The 15,428-nt window shown below is 39.0% G+C and overlaps 2 protein-coding genes across 3 annotated transcripts in view; one reads left to right on the top strand and one right to left on the bottom strand.

Annotated features, from left to right (window-relative positions):
• Window positions 1-7,283, bottom strand: part of LOC133547243 (zinc finger protein 37 homolog) — a 20,292-nt gene extending 13,009 nt beyond the window's left edge. The window contains exon 1 of the mRNA XM_061893007.1: window positions 6,775-7,283. Coding sequence (XP_061748991.1) covers window positions 6,775-6,949 — 175 coding nt within the window. The 5' untranslated portion in view covers window positions 6,950-7,283. The remainder of the gene's footprint in view (window positions 1-6,774) is intronic.
• LOC133547244 (gastrula zinc finger protein XlCGF17.1-like) overlaps window positions 1-15,428 on the top strand; it is a 183,889-nt gene that overhangs the window by 89,820 nt on the left and 78,641 nt on the right. The window lies entirely within an intron of this gene.

Below are 15,428 nucleotides of genomic sequence, written 5' to 3'. Positions count from 1 at the left end.
TTGGTAAGACACTCCAGTTAATCTATACACACATAGTCTTACAACACACTCTTGGGTTTTTTGACACACACATCATTCTCTAGTTTATTAGTATTGTTATTATTATTATTATTATATTTTGTATTATATATATATATACTATAATATATATATATATTTTTTTACTTTGTATAAGAATAAATCTTTGGACATTAATGCCATCTGGTGTCCGTCCGTCACGTCTTTAGTAAACCATAACAGAGAAATCACAACGGTGAGTTTTGTTGATGTTATTGACTTATGTGCTAATCAGACATATTTGGTCACAGCATGACTGCAAGCTAATCGATGCTAACATGCTATTTAGGCTAGCTGTATGTACATATTGCATCATTATGCCTCATTTGTAGCGATATTTTCATCCAGCCCTTCCCTCCAACCACATTTAACGCCAAACAAACACTTACCAATGGACGGATTTAAGTTGTACCAGTGGTCAAAAGATGCAATCGTTGGTTAGGTGGCGATCGCCGAATTCGTCCTCGTTGCCGCTGTCTGTCGTGATATGATTAAATAGCTTCAGTTTATTCTTCAATTTCTCTTTTGCTATCTGCCTCCACACTCCAACCATCCGTTTCAATACATGAATCGCTTACGTCGCTGAAATCAGAGTCTGAATCAGAGCTACTACGCTATACTTTTCTGTGCTATCCGCCATATTTGTTTTTGTTGGCTTCACGAAGTGGCGTCACAGGACAATAGGCGGGTGGCTATAACGACGGTTAAAATCAGGCACTTTGAAGTCGTTTTTTGGGATATTGCGTGATGGGTAAAATTTTGAGTAAAACTTCGAAAAATAAAATAAGCAACTAGAAACTGATTTTTATTGGTTTTAACCCTTCTGAAATTGGGATAATGTTCCCCTTTAAAACATGCCTCCCCAAATGCTGCGATGAATGTTAGCACCTTTGTTTCAAACTGAAGTCAACATTTAAATAATGAACAATCAGATCTGCACAAGGAGTTATAAAGAGTGACGTGTAATAATGTCATTGTTACACCAGTCCTGCTGTTCGGTCCGGTGAAGACTGCTCTCATATGAAACTTATCTTAACTACATAATGTCAGTTATTTGAAGTAACACACAAATTAATAACATTGATTAAAAAATAATTCCGTTAGCAGGGCTCGAATTTAACCAAGGCAACCGTGACAAAAGCTGCGACTGCCCTTGTGACTTGCCGTAATGCCCTAAAAAATTGACCAACATCGACGACAAGAACATGCCGTGACCGCCCTTGACTTTCTAGTTCAGGAGTTAATTCGGCAGTATTTCCAACTAGGACTTTCCCCCATGTCCCTTTAGGGGTGTTGTGGCAAAATGTGAATGCCTGCCGAAAACGTATTTCCTTCGCTGAAGCTGCAGTTTTGGCTTGGTCTGTCCACAGCGGATTACTAAGTGTAAGATAAACACTTTATCTTCCTGGTTATTGTGTCGCTACGTGTTTAACATTATTTAAGACTTTATCGTGCCCGGGAAAGGACAGTTTGTCTCTTCTGTGGTATTGATGAGATTTAAAGGAGTGTTGTTAGTCCCATGTTGATGTGATAAAACCTCTTTCTCGTTTGGAAGATACACACAGCTGTAACTGTTATTTCTTCCTGCACATGATAAATATGTACAACAGGTTTGGATGTATTCATTTATGTAAAATTGTCATTAAATGTAATATTGCCTGACAAAAAGTGATTTGACGTAATATTTTGATATTTACACATCGCATATTTACAGAAGCATATTTTACTATAATACCCTTATGACCATTCCATATATCAAAATCAAGTACCTACTGTACTGTTTACTTGTTTAAATTCCCTTTTAGAGCAAATATCTACCCAAATGGACACTTTGTTGTTGACAAAAATGTATTTTAAGTAACATTTTCATATTGACATATCTTCCATCCATCCTTCTTTTTTCTACCGCTTATTCCCTTTCGGGGTCGCGGGGGGCATATCTTATCTCTGCATATTCTACTAGAATACCCTTATGGGCCTTACACATATGTAAATCAAGTACCTACTGTACTGTTGTTTAAATACCCTTTTTAGAGCTAAAAACTACCCAAATTGCCATTTTGCTGCTGCCAAAAATTGATTCCAGATAATATTAACAATAATAACAAAATTGTCAGAATAATTGTACATTAGTTATAACACAACTTTGTGTTCCATTAAGTTCAGGTCCCCTGCTAGAAGACAAAAACTGTATTTCATCTTATCAAACAAAAGGCTTGTAAAACTCCACTGTGTGCGATGGGATGCGACATGGAGGTGTCGGTTTCTTTAATCTATTGACAGCCACAGGAAGACCTTGTCCTGACCCGAGATCCACGAAGCGGAGAGGGAGCAGACCTGACGCAACTCCAGGCACCTTTTCTTTGAACTGTTTATGACTGAGTGCAAAAGCTGTGTACGGCCCCCCTCCCTTTAGAAACAGCTGCAGCTATGTAATCAGAAAAGGCCTTAAATAAAAGAGGACGCGTGGAACTCCCTCGTCAAAGCGTGGTGGGAAACTGTACAAAGTTGCAGCCCAGACGTTTCTCCTCATGAGCTAAATTGAAACCTGTCTCTGTTTGATTTCTTTGCTTCTTGTCTTGTCTAAGATATACCATCGGTGTTTGAACCTGATAAAAATATCAAAGCATTACTCTAAAACACAACATTATACATTCTGAAAATGTAAACGATAGCAAGAATATACCTACATATTTCAGAAAATTTCACTAGCAAACACTTTGTTTTAAAGGTTTTTACTACCTTTTTTTCAGCCCTTTAAGACACCTGTGAGTTAGGGCTATATAAATAAACATTGATTGATACTGTACAAAAATTCTAAATAACTGAAGAAAAATCACTGATAAACACTGGAAAACTGTCACTGAACGTCTTAGTGTGATGTCATTCTGTGACAGACAAATGGAACACAGTTTCCACATGGTGAGGACATTGATGGTCAGACTCACTGTTCTACGGATTACCTCAACTTCTGCCTAGACATGATCTGCCCTGCCAAGACTGTTCGGTGCTACCCTAATAACACACCCTGGGTAACACAGGAGGTTCAAGCTGTCCTCAACAAGAAGAAAGGCTGCCTTCAGGAGTGGAGACAGGGAGGCAATGAGAGCAGCACAGCGGGAGAAGAAAGGACATGTGAGGAAGGCTAAGGACAGGTAGCCAGGGACTGCAGATGGAAATTAGCTATATAGCTATAATCTGGAACAGACCATATCTGTCTTTGAGCTTAATGTTTCTGTGCATTGTCCCTTCAAATAAAGACTAAACTAAGCAACAGGAAGAAGGTGGAGCAGAACAACATGAGGGAGGTCTAGTAAGGTGTGAAAACCCTCACAGGCCACAAGACAAAGACCAGAGCAGTAGGGGGGACAATTGAGATGAATAACTTCTTCAACCGGTTCAACCAGCACATGTCCTCCCCACCCCCCACTCCTCATCGCAGCCACCCCCTCTTCTTCTCCCCCCAGCCATGGTTGTAACCCCTTACTCTTCCACCTCTACCAGACAATAGATGGGTTTCCGCTAGCGGCGATTACCCATAATCCTTCGAGTCAGCCGCCATCTTGTGTGTCAAAACTTTGTTTACTCGTCTGCGGCAGTTTTCTAAATATATTTCCACACTTTTGCAGCAACAATGACGTCCACTTCGGGAAATTTGAAAGAAGTCGTAAAAGTTCCCTACAGACAGACGCTAGATGGGGTTTGCAAAGCCAGGTATTTACAGAAATGGAAGGATATTGGCGATAAAGATCCGTATGAGATGGGAAAGCACGAATTGAAAATGTTATCCGGATATAAGTTACGCCGACATCGTCAACTATTTGGTGAACAATGTTAGTGCCTACACTCTGGATGAGCTCAAGGGCTACAAGTCGCTCGAAGCGTACAATTACTTTGTGTGTGGATGGGTACAGGAAATGAAACTGGCTACAATGGAAGATAAATGTGTGCTCATCGCTGGTGTTCGTCACTCTCAGAGATCAACTGATATGTGTTTGGTGCCATGGGTCATATCAGAGAAGACGGGTCGTGTTTTATCAGGACACTGTACATATATGGCAGGCATTGGCGAAATATGTTCACATGTTTCTGCATTGTTGTTTGCCATTGAAACGAGCGTCAAGATGCGGGACAACACGACAGTCACACAGGAAAAATCTTACTGGCTACTTCCATCTGCAGTCAAGAAAGTTGGGTACAAGACCATACAGGACATTAACTTCACATCCGCCAAGACAATGAAGAGAAAGCTATACAAGGCAATCGTATCTGGAGATACACCGGCACCATTAAAACAGAGGAAACTACCGGAGGTACAGAAGGGGACACAAGATGAACTGTCAGACTTGTACAGAGAATTAAAATCCAAACGAAAAATTAAGCCTGTCTTACTTTCTCTGATTCCAGGATATGCTGAAGACTATCGTCCAGAAGCACTTGATAAATAGTACCCAAAAGTATTTTCAGAACTATATGATTCTAACTATGCAACTGCATAGTTTAGGGTTACTTGATTTAATTCATTCAAATTTTAATAAAATCGTCCAAAAATAAGCAGCGATTGCCTATATTATATATAGAAGGTTATATTTGTGCAACAACAACGTCAGACGTCGAGCGTTATTAAGTACAAGCACAGGCACAGTAGTTCCTCCTATGTTTTAATATCCATTCTAACCATAACACATTTTATCATCGATACAGAGAGCAACATAATTCAAAGTGCCTGTTACAAAATGATCAGAGCAAACTTTATAACGTCGTTTTGCTGGATCAGGGGTAAATCCCACTCGATTGATTCTAGCTAGCCACAGGTTGCTCCTTTCTGTCGACAGTCGCTCGGTTTCCTTTCCCTGTTTTACTATAACCTTAGGGATATCGTAGTACTTTGTTGTTCTTTGTCCTGAATTGGCGCGGTTTACACAGCCCCAAACGACACGTGTGACCCATTCTCACAAAAATAACAACGGAGGCGTCCTTGGTTACGAGTGTTTGTTTTGACGCACAAGATGGCGGACAAGGGAATTGTGGGACGGGTGTGACGTCATCGGAAACCCATGTATAGTCATCTCTGTGGACCAGATCAGAGGTCAACTGAGGAAACTGCATCCTAGAAACTATCTGATGCGCACCAGAATCTATCTGATGTGCACTGCGTATTATTTAAGTACAGTCTTTTATTTTCCTACTTGCAAACACAGTGTTACTGTTCAAACTGTATGTAATGCAACAGTATTTAAAATTATTTAATATACTCTTTAAATAATGTGTCTTCCTTGTTTTTAATGAATAATTAAGGCCTACTATGCTACTGTATTTTAATGCTGTTTATGATGGTGGTACTTGGAAATCCAAGTATTTTCTGAGGTGGTACTTGGTGAAAAGGGTTAGACAACTACTGACGTAGTGACATTGTAAACTACATTGGCAGACACCATTTTGTTATACCCAAACAGCGTCTGCTCATACATCGCGCTTCCAACGAGATCCCCCTTTGAGTAAAAAGGTTCCACAATTGTTCATGTTATACCATCTCATCTTATTGTCCATCATGTGAATGTTTGAAGTGGAACTAAATGTGATCTCTGAAAGGGGTACACATTATTACCAAAGCAGGGCCCCCATCCACATATACAATACTAGTACATATCTGATGAAAAACAACATTAGTTTTGTTTTTTTAATTATAAGTGTGCCAAACCACCTCTATTTGGACATTATCTAATGCAGGGGTGTCCAAAGTGCGGCCCGGGGGCCATTTGCGGCCCGCAGCTAATCGTTTACCGGCCCGCCACCCATTCTGCAAAGATTGCAAAATTGATAGTATTGCAATTCTTCATTTTTTTTTTCCATTGCTCAAAACAAATGACAAAAAAAATCAATGTTATAATGAATTATTACTTAAAAGTTATCACTTTAAAATGTTTTGTATAGAAAAAAATATTGCATATGTTGTGTGGTTGTCATATAAAAACATCAAAATTTGGAAAAAAGAGCATAAAATAAACAAAATAATAGTTCAAACTTAAAATTGACATATATATCGGAAGTTTATCTTTAAATGTAAGTGTTAAAAGTAAAAAAAAAAAAAATCTAATAAAAATGCATCACTTTATGAGTGGGGAACCTTTCGGATCTCAAATATATTTAGTAGGATTTTATTTGACTTTTCACTGTGATTACTCAAAAATATTAAATAATTAAAATCAATAATGTCCTGCATTATTGATCTTTGAGGGCTTTAATTGCTAAATAAAGAAACTCTCCTGAAGGAATCAATAAAGTCATATCCATCTATCTAAATACTGCATATTTCAGTTTTACTATAAAAAACAAAGTTATGTTTGACGGAAAAGGCATAAAACCTTATTTGTTTTACTTTATATCAACCTCAAGTTGATATAGAGATTTACTGTAAGCCTTAAATAAAATAAATACAATAATAATTTGACCTTTTTTTTAACATTTTAGTGACTGAGACCCTCTATGCTCCCCAGGAGCCCTAAGGATTAAAAAAAAAAAAATCCATATATGTTGTTATGGTTGGAAAATGAAAAATATCAAAATGGCCCCTGCATGCTTACATTTTTCCGTGTTCGGCCCTCTGTGGAAAAAGTTTGGACACCCCTGATCTAATGGAAATGACTGCTGCAAACACGTCATGTTCATGATGAAATATAAAGTTAGTAAAAATGTGAGAGTAAGAAGTAAACAAACCTGTTCTGTGTAACACAACTTGAGGTTTCTTGAAAACAGCCTCCAATAGTTGACGTAGTCTCTCGTTCTCTTCTTTTGTTCGAGAAAGTTCCTCTTTGTACTCTGCTATCGTTCTTTCGCACATTTTCACACAACAAAGTTCCTCCTCATACTTTGCTATCGTTCTTTCGCACATTTTCACACAATCACAACACTTTACACTCACACTTGATCTTAACTAAGCGATGTGTTGATCAAATCCGCGTCTCTTTGTTAGCGGCTAACAAGCTAAGCTAACTAGCATGCTAAGCTAATTGGCGCGCTCAAACAACTATCAAGCTAAGCGGGCCTAATAATCTCCAAATGTGGCTGAGACGAGTGGAGTTTATCCTGACACGGAGGATGAATAAAGTGTAGTTAGTAGCGATGTGAGGAGATGTGCCGAGGCTTAGAAGCGTGTGTGGAGAAAAGGAGGACTTTGCCGCAAAGCGCATGTCTTCCAAGCATGCGTCCGTAGGGGCGGGGCCTGAGTCATAGTTGTGATGTTTTGGGCTAGGGAGTATAAGAACTACACTACCCAGCATGCAACAGTAGTGACGAGCATGCGCGGTAGCCCCGTGAAGTGGTGTCGTATGTCGTCATGCGGACAGCTAGAATGTGGTTATGAGCACGCTGTGTGAGTCAACGTTGAACACGCCTCGTCTGCATTTATTACAATTAGACAGACAACACAATAAGTGCATTAAAAACAGTACTAGTTAATTATTTTCATGCATACATGATTTAAAGTAAAATACGGTTTATATATTTGAAATATCATTTTTGATTGATTGATTGATTGATTGATTGATTGATTGATTGATTGATTGATTGATTGATTGTTTGGTTAATTGATTGATTGATACTTTTATTAGTAGATTGCACAGTACAGTACATATTCCGTACAATTGACCACTAAATGGTAACACCCCAATAAGTTTTCAACTTGTTTAAGTCAGGGTCCATGTTAATCAATTCATGGTACAAATATATACTATCAGCATAATACAGTCATCACACAGGTTAATCATCATAGTATATACATTGAATTATTTACATTATTTACAATCCGGGGGTGGGATGAGGAGCTTTGGTTGATATCAGTACTTCAGTCATCAACAATTGCATCAACAGAGAAATGTGGACATTGAAACAGTGTAGGTCTTACAGTAGGATATGTACATCCAGCAGAGAACATAGTGAGTTCAGATAGCATAAGAACAAGTATGTACATTAGAACAGTGGTCCCCAACCACCGGGCCGCGGAAGAATTTTTTATAAAAAAAAAATAATAATAATAATGTTTTTTTTTTTGTTTTTTTTTTAAATCAACATAAAAACACAATATACACTTACAACTAGTGCACCAACCACAAAAAACTCCCTTTTTCATGACAAAAACGTCCCTTTTTCATGACAAAGAAGAATAAAAAAAAAAAAGAAAAAAAAAAGGTTTGTCCCGGTGGGATTTCTCCATCAGTTGCTTGTCACTCCTGACAGCTCTTTCCGCAAGTCCATTCGACTTGGGAAACTCTGGGCTACTGGTGGTGTGGATGAAGTCCCGCTCCTCAGCATATTTCCTGAATTGCTCACACTTGTACTGTCTTACATTGTCAGATAGCAGTGTGTGTGGTGTACCGTGCAATGAAAAATGTTATTTTCATTTTGGAAATTACAACTGTCGCTGTGATGTTTTGTAGAAGGTCAATTTCAAACCATCCAGAATAGGAATCCACTATCACCTGGTAGTGTTGTCCACGCCATTCAAAAATGTTTGTAGCAACTGTGACCACGGAAGGTCTGGAACTGGATGGAGATGAAGTGGTTCTTTCTGCTGATGTGGTTTTGTGCTGCTGCACACTGTGCAAAAAAGTAGTTCTTTAGTGATGTCTCGTGACATTGATGGCCAAAAGATGATACCTCTTGCTCTGCGTTTGGTTGCTTCAATGCCTGGGTGACCTTTGTGTACAATCTTAATGTACTCTTTTTGTAGTGACGTTGGAATGACTGCTTTCTGCCCTTTCATGACAATTCCATCTTCCACAGTGAGTTCGTCTCTGGAGGGGAAGAAAACTTCAATGGCAGGCTGCAGCTGAGTCTTTCTGGCAGGCCATCCACGCTGGATAACTACACTGAGTCTGCATTACTTCAACCTCCTCCATGTGCTTCTTGAGCTCTTCCAGGCGGGCTGTAGAAATGTAGCTCACAGACATGATGTCGAAAGAACTACTATCAGATGGGCTCTCACTGTCTGTTGCATTAGGGGCTCTTGAAAGAGTGTCAGCCAAGTACATGTGCTTTCCTTTTTTGTAGATTAGGCTTATGTCATAGCTTTGCAAGCGTAGCAGCATCCGCTGAAGACGGGCCGGGGCATTGTGAATTGGTTTCTTCAAGATAGTCCCCAACGGTTGGTGGTCAGTTTCTACTGTGGTGGCCTTGCCGTACACATAGTCTCTGAACTTGGTGCATGCAAACACAACAGCTAGTAGCTCCTTCTCAATTTGAGCGTATTGACTTTCTGTTTCTGTAAGGGTGCGGGATGCAAAGGCTACTGGCCTTCCATTTTACATGAGGCAGCTCCTAGTCCAAAGCATGACGCCTCACAGGTCAGCCTGACTGGCTCTTTGACATCTTAGTAGGCCAATACTGGTGGAAAGGAGAGACATGCTTTCAGGCGGTCGAAAGCATCTTGTTGTTGCTGGAACCAGCACCATGCGGTCTCTTTGTGAGTCAGCTTCCTCAGTGGCGTTGCGATGTCACTGAGGTTTGGAATGTGCTTGCCAAGATAGTTAACCATTCCCAGGAAACGGTGAAGTGAAGTGACATCTGTGGGGACTGGCATGTCTGTGATAGCAGCAGTTTTGGAGGGGTCAGCTTTCACACTTTTACTTGTGAAGATATGACAAACGTAGCATACTTAGTCAAGTCGAAATTTGCATTTCTGCATGTTGAGTTTGAGGTTTATTTCCTTCACACGTTCAAGCACCTTTTTTGGCTTCCGATGATGATGTCATCGACAATGACTGAGCATGGATATCCAGCAAAGAGCTGATCCATTGTGCGCTGGAATACTCCGCTTGCTGAGTTAATGCCGAAAGGCATGCGAAGGAATCAGTAACGTCCAAAAGGAGTACTGAATGTTGTCTTCATTGAGGACTTCTTGTCCAGGCGGATCTGCCAGAATGAATTTTTTGCATCTAGCACTGAAAACATTTGTGCTGCTACCTCCTCCACACTTCTCATGGGGTGGTGGGGCCGTTTTAGTGCTTCATTTAAAGGCCTACTGAAAGCCACTACTACCCACCACGCAGTCTGATAGTTTATATATCAATGATGAAATATTAACATTGCAACACATGGCAATACGGCCTTTTTGGTTTAATAAATTGCAATTTTAAATTTCCCGGGAGTTTCGTCTTCGAAATGTTGTGTAATGATGACGTGTACGCAAGACGTCACAGGTTTTTAGGAAGTATGAGCGCTGCACACACACACAGCTAAAAGTCGTCTACTTTAACGGCATAATTATACAGTTTTTTTGGAGATCTGTGTTGCTGAATCTTTTGCAATTTGTTCAATTAATATTGGAGAAGTCACAGTAAAAAGATGGAGTTGGGAAGCTTTAGCCTTTAGCCACACAAACACACGGTGATTCCTTGTTTAAAATTCCTGGAGGTGAAACTTTCCTATGGATCAGAGCGCGGTCAAGAGAACATGGATCCCGACCACACGTCAACCAGCAGGTTTCGGTGAGAAAATTGTGGTTAAAAAGTCAGTTCTTACCGGAGAAAAGCTGAGCTTGTGCCATCCATAAAGCTGCCGTCGACTCCCCTGAGACACTGCGCGTCAAGACAGTCGTGGAGACACACTTCCGACTATTAGGTACTATTTAACTCACTAAAACACTGGCAACACAATAGAAAGATAAGGTATTTCCTAGAATTAGCCTAGTAAATATGTCAAAAAAACTTCGGAATCCGTCCCAATGCAATCACGTTTTTTTTTAAAACTTTTTTTAAACTATTTTTTCTAGTCCGTCGCTATCAAAATCCCCAAACACGAATCTTTCATCCTCGCTCAAATTAATGGAAAAATTGTCGTTTTCTCGGTCCGAATAGCACTTTTTGTTGGAGGCTCCCATTAAAAACAATGTGAATATGTGAGGAGCCATCAAACATGTGACGTCATCGTCTGCGACTTCTGGCATTTCTCTTAGCACCGAAAGTTGCGAAATTTATCATGGATGATCACTACTAAATCCTTTCAGCAAATATATGGCAATATCGCGAAATGATCAAGTATGACACATAGAATGGACCTGCTGTCCCCGTTTAAATAAGAAAATCTCATTTCAGTAGGCCTTTAAATCTTTGGGGTTGATGCACAATCTGATTTCTGATTTGACTTTTGTGTGCCCAGCGACCATGGATGACACCCAAGCTGTTGGTTCGGTGACTGAAGTAATAACGTCTATGCTTTCCATGGATTTAAGTTCAGCTTTCACACAGTCTTGCATCGCTACTGGGATGCGGTGGGCCGGCCTAACAACTGGCGGCACATTGGGGTCCACTGTCATTGTGTAAACAACTGGTAGTTCTCCGAGCTCTTCACTGAAAATATCTTGGTATTGTGTGAGGATCCGTGCGCTGAACTCTCCAGTGTTCTCTGTGGTGACATGGTGCACATCGGGACTCAACTCGACTAGCCCCGTACGCAGGCATGCACGGAAGCCCAACAGTGATGTCACATTCTATCCACTGTGAAAAATGGCAGTAAGTGGCGCTGTCCCTTTAAAAAGCATGTCAGCGTAGCTTCACCTTGTGTCTCGATTTTGGCTCCTCCGTAAGCCACTAAATTTGTGCTTCTGTGTTGTTTGGCGAGTTTCACGCCGCTGTTTACTCTATTGAAAGTCTTCAGTGACATTACATTGCATTTAGCACCTGTATCCACTTTCATTTTGGTTGGCATGCCATTTATGCACACTGTGACAAATCCTTCATCTTGGTCTCTTTGTTGTGGATTTACAGAGTCAATGCAATTTTCTATTTCCAAGCCATCCACGTAGATTGTGTCATTTTCACTTTGGCTGTGTTGATCCACTGTCACATCATGCACAGACTGTCCATAGCACTTGTTTGTGGTAAACTTGGACTGACTCTGTGGCTTTGACTTGCAGCATTTTTTGTACAGATTTTGTTTCTTGCAGCTGTTTTCATGTTGTAATTCTCGAACACACCACCAGGATGTGCACATCGAGGAGTCAGTTACTACCACCCTCTCATGCAGTGCGTATGTACAATTACTGTCCTGCTGAAGTCTTATTTAGTTTAGTTTAGTTTATTAAGGATCCCCATTAGTCTACACCGCAGTGGAGACTATTCTTCCTGGGGTCCAGGCAAAAAACATCACACAACCACAGAACAAACGATTAAAATGCAGTACAACATGATCCAATGATAAATTGTCATAATACAAAAATAGCAACAACAAAGAACCAAAAAATACAAATAAATGTTGTTACATAATAATTTTCATACCAAAGATAAAAATAGCAATATAAAAATAGATATACTGTATACATTTTTGCAAAAATAAAACAAAGAACCAATGGCCTAAAATATACACATTAGTGTACCAAGGACAAACAATAAGTGACGAAAAAGTATCATCCTTCCATTTTCTGCTGCTTATCCCATAATCAATAAAATACTCAATAGTCAATAAAAACAGTCATGACATTAGATACAATCTAGAATTTTCTCTTTACGCAATACTTCTCCTTTTAGTCTATTCTTAAAGCCCACTATGCTGGTGATTGATAGCAGAAATTGTGGAAGTCTATTCCAGTAAGTGATTGCCCGATACATTACAGTCTTTTTCAAAACATCACTTTTGGGTTTAAGATGGGTGAGAGCTCCTCTTTGGGCTAGCCTGGTACCGTAGTTGTGACTGTCACTGGCAAGCAAGAGCTGAGAATACAGATATGAGGGTTTATGGTATGTATAGATGTTTTTTAAAAATAGAATCAAACTACAAGCCAGTCTTTCAGCAACTTTCATCCATGACAATTCATGATGCATGATCTCAATGCCAGTCCTAAATGAGCAATGGAGAGCTAGTCTGGCAGCTCTGTTTTGGGTAAGCTGGATTTGATTTAGATCTTGTTTAGATGCATTAGAGCAGATTGCTGGGCAGTAGTCCATATGTGACAATACAAGGGATTGTATAACCTGCTTCATAGATGTGTTACTTAAAAAATAGGCACTCCTTCTTATGATTGAAATGCTTCTGCTCATTTTTGTTACTATGTTTTTAATGTGAGTGGCCCAAGATAGTCTTTCATCTATTGTAACTCCCAGCAACCTGGCCTCTTTAACTTGTTCAACATGAACTCCGTTCAGAGAAACATTTAATATGCGTTCCTTTCTATGAGCATGTTTTGAGCAAATAACAAGACATTTTGTTTTGGAAATATTAAGTTTCATCTTATTTTCTGTAACCCATTTTGAAATCCGCATGACCTCATCTTGTAGTATAGTGCTCAGGTCGGTGCAATTATCTGCATGTGCATATATTGTTGTGTCATCTGCGTAAATTGCACAGCAACTATTCTTTAAAATACATGACATATCATTCACGAATATTGGGTATAATAAAGGTCCCAGGCAACTTCCCTGTGGAATACCACAATATAATGTTTTAATATTTGAAAGGGTTCCATTGAACATGACACATTGCTGTCTGTTGACTAGGTAGTTTTTCATCCAGTTAATCGCTGAGAGTTTAAAACCATAAGCAGACAGTTTTATAAGTAGTAGTTTGTGGTCAATAATATCAAAAGCTGCACTAAAATCTAGTAGCACTGTGCCAACTAATAATTTACTGTCAATTTGTTTTAGCCAGTCATCTGTTAATTGTGTGAGAGCTGTGCATGTTGAATAGACACTTTTATATGCATGTTGAAAGTCTGAATGAATGTTATTTATAGAGAAATACTTTTGAATTTGCTTAAATATAATTGTTTCCATTAATTTTCCTAATACTGGTAAAATGCTAATGGGCCTACTATTTAATCCAGTGAATGCTTCTTTCCTATTTTTTGGTAGAGGAGTCACTCTTGCGACCTTCCATACTTGAGGATAGATTCCTTCTTTAAAACTTAAGTTAAAAATATAGCATATCGGACTGGCTATTATTCCAGCTGACAACTTTAAAAGTCTACTATCTATATTATCATGACCACAAGGTTTGTCAGATTTCAATTCAGACAATAGATTCTCAATTTCCAATACATTGGTGACTGAGAATTCAAATGTACATTCTTTGTCCTGCATGATATCATTTTTAATAAGTGACTCAGATAGAATACCACTTACAGGCAGCATGCCATTTCTTATAGTATCAACTTTACTTATGAAATAATTGTTGAAGTAATTAGCAATTTTTTTGGGCTTGTTGATAAACCTTTCACCTGATTCTATAAATGCTGGTGTTTTTCCCATTTTATCTCTACCCATGATTTGATTGAGAGTACTCCAAAGTTTTTTGCTATCATGTTTAACTTCTTCAATTCTAGATTGGTAGTACACCCTTTTTTTCTGTTTATTTAATTTGGTCACTTTGTTCCTTAAAGAGCGATATGCTAGCCAGTCCTCTGAGCTACCTGAATCTACAGCAACTCTTTTCCATTTATCTCTATCTTTCATCAAGTGTGTCAGGTCAGAGTCAAGCCAAGGGGCTTTGACAGATCTGACGGTGACTTTCTTGATGGGTACATGCTTATCACAGACAGAAGAAAATGACTTCATGAATTCATGCAGAGCTGCTTCAGTATGCTTTGACTCAAATACACTGTCCCACTGTATGTTATGTACATCTTCAATAAAGGCATTATCACTGAAATGTTTGTAGAGTCTCTTGTATATAATTGTGGGTCCAACTTTGGGGACTTTCACTTTTCTTGCCATTGCAATCATGTTATGATCACTAAATCCAATTGGCACTGAAACAACCTTTGAGCATTTATCTACTGAATTAGTAAAAAGATGATCAATGCAAGTTGAAGACAATACACCAGAATAGTTCATATTTATTCTGGTTGGTAGATGTATCATTTGAGCTAGGTTACATACAGTGGCAGTGTCATCAAGCTTTCTTTTCATCGGGCAGTTTTTTGAGAGCCAGTCAATATTTAAGTCTCCTAAGAGATAAATGTCTCTGTTTGTGTCAGAAACATTCTGAAGCATTGCACATATTTTTTCAAGATGTGCTGCATCAGAGGAAGGTGGTTTATAGCAGCAGCAGATTAGTAATGGCTTTAGATATGGCAAGTGAACCTGGATCCAGATTGCCTCTACATCTGTCAAGTTGAGATCTCCTGTTTGCTTTATTGGAATGTGGTCTTGTACATAAAAGGCTACTCCTCCCCCGTATATGTCTCTATCAAGTCTAATTATATTGTAACCTTGTATAAATATTTCAGTATTGTCAATTGAATCATCCAAATGAGTTTCAGAAATTGCTACTATATGTAGATCATTATCAAACATTATTTTACCTAACTCAATTGCCTTGTTTTTCAGACTACAGATGTTCAAGTGGGCAATTTTGAGTCCTTTTTTGGGAAGTTTGATAGA

The sequence above is a fragment of the Nerophis ophidion genome, unplaced genomic scaffold (assembly GCF_033978795.1).
Source record: "Nerophis ophidion isolate RoL-2023_Sa unplaced genomic scaffold, RoL_Noph_v1.0 HiC_scaffold_81, whole genome shotgun sequence".
Lineage (NCBI taxonomy): Eukaryota > Metazoa > Chordata > Actinopteri > Syngnathiformes > Syngnathidae > Nerophis > Nerophis ophidion.
The sequence above is the reverse complement of the archived record's forward strand: the minus strand, read 5'-3'. Positions and strand labels throughout refer to the sequence as shown.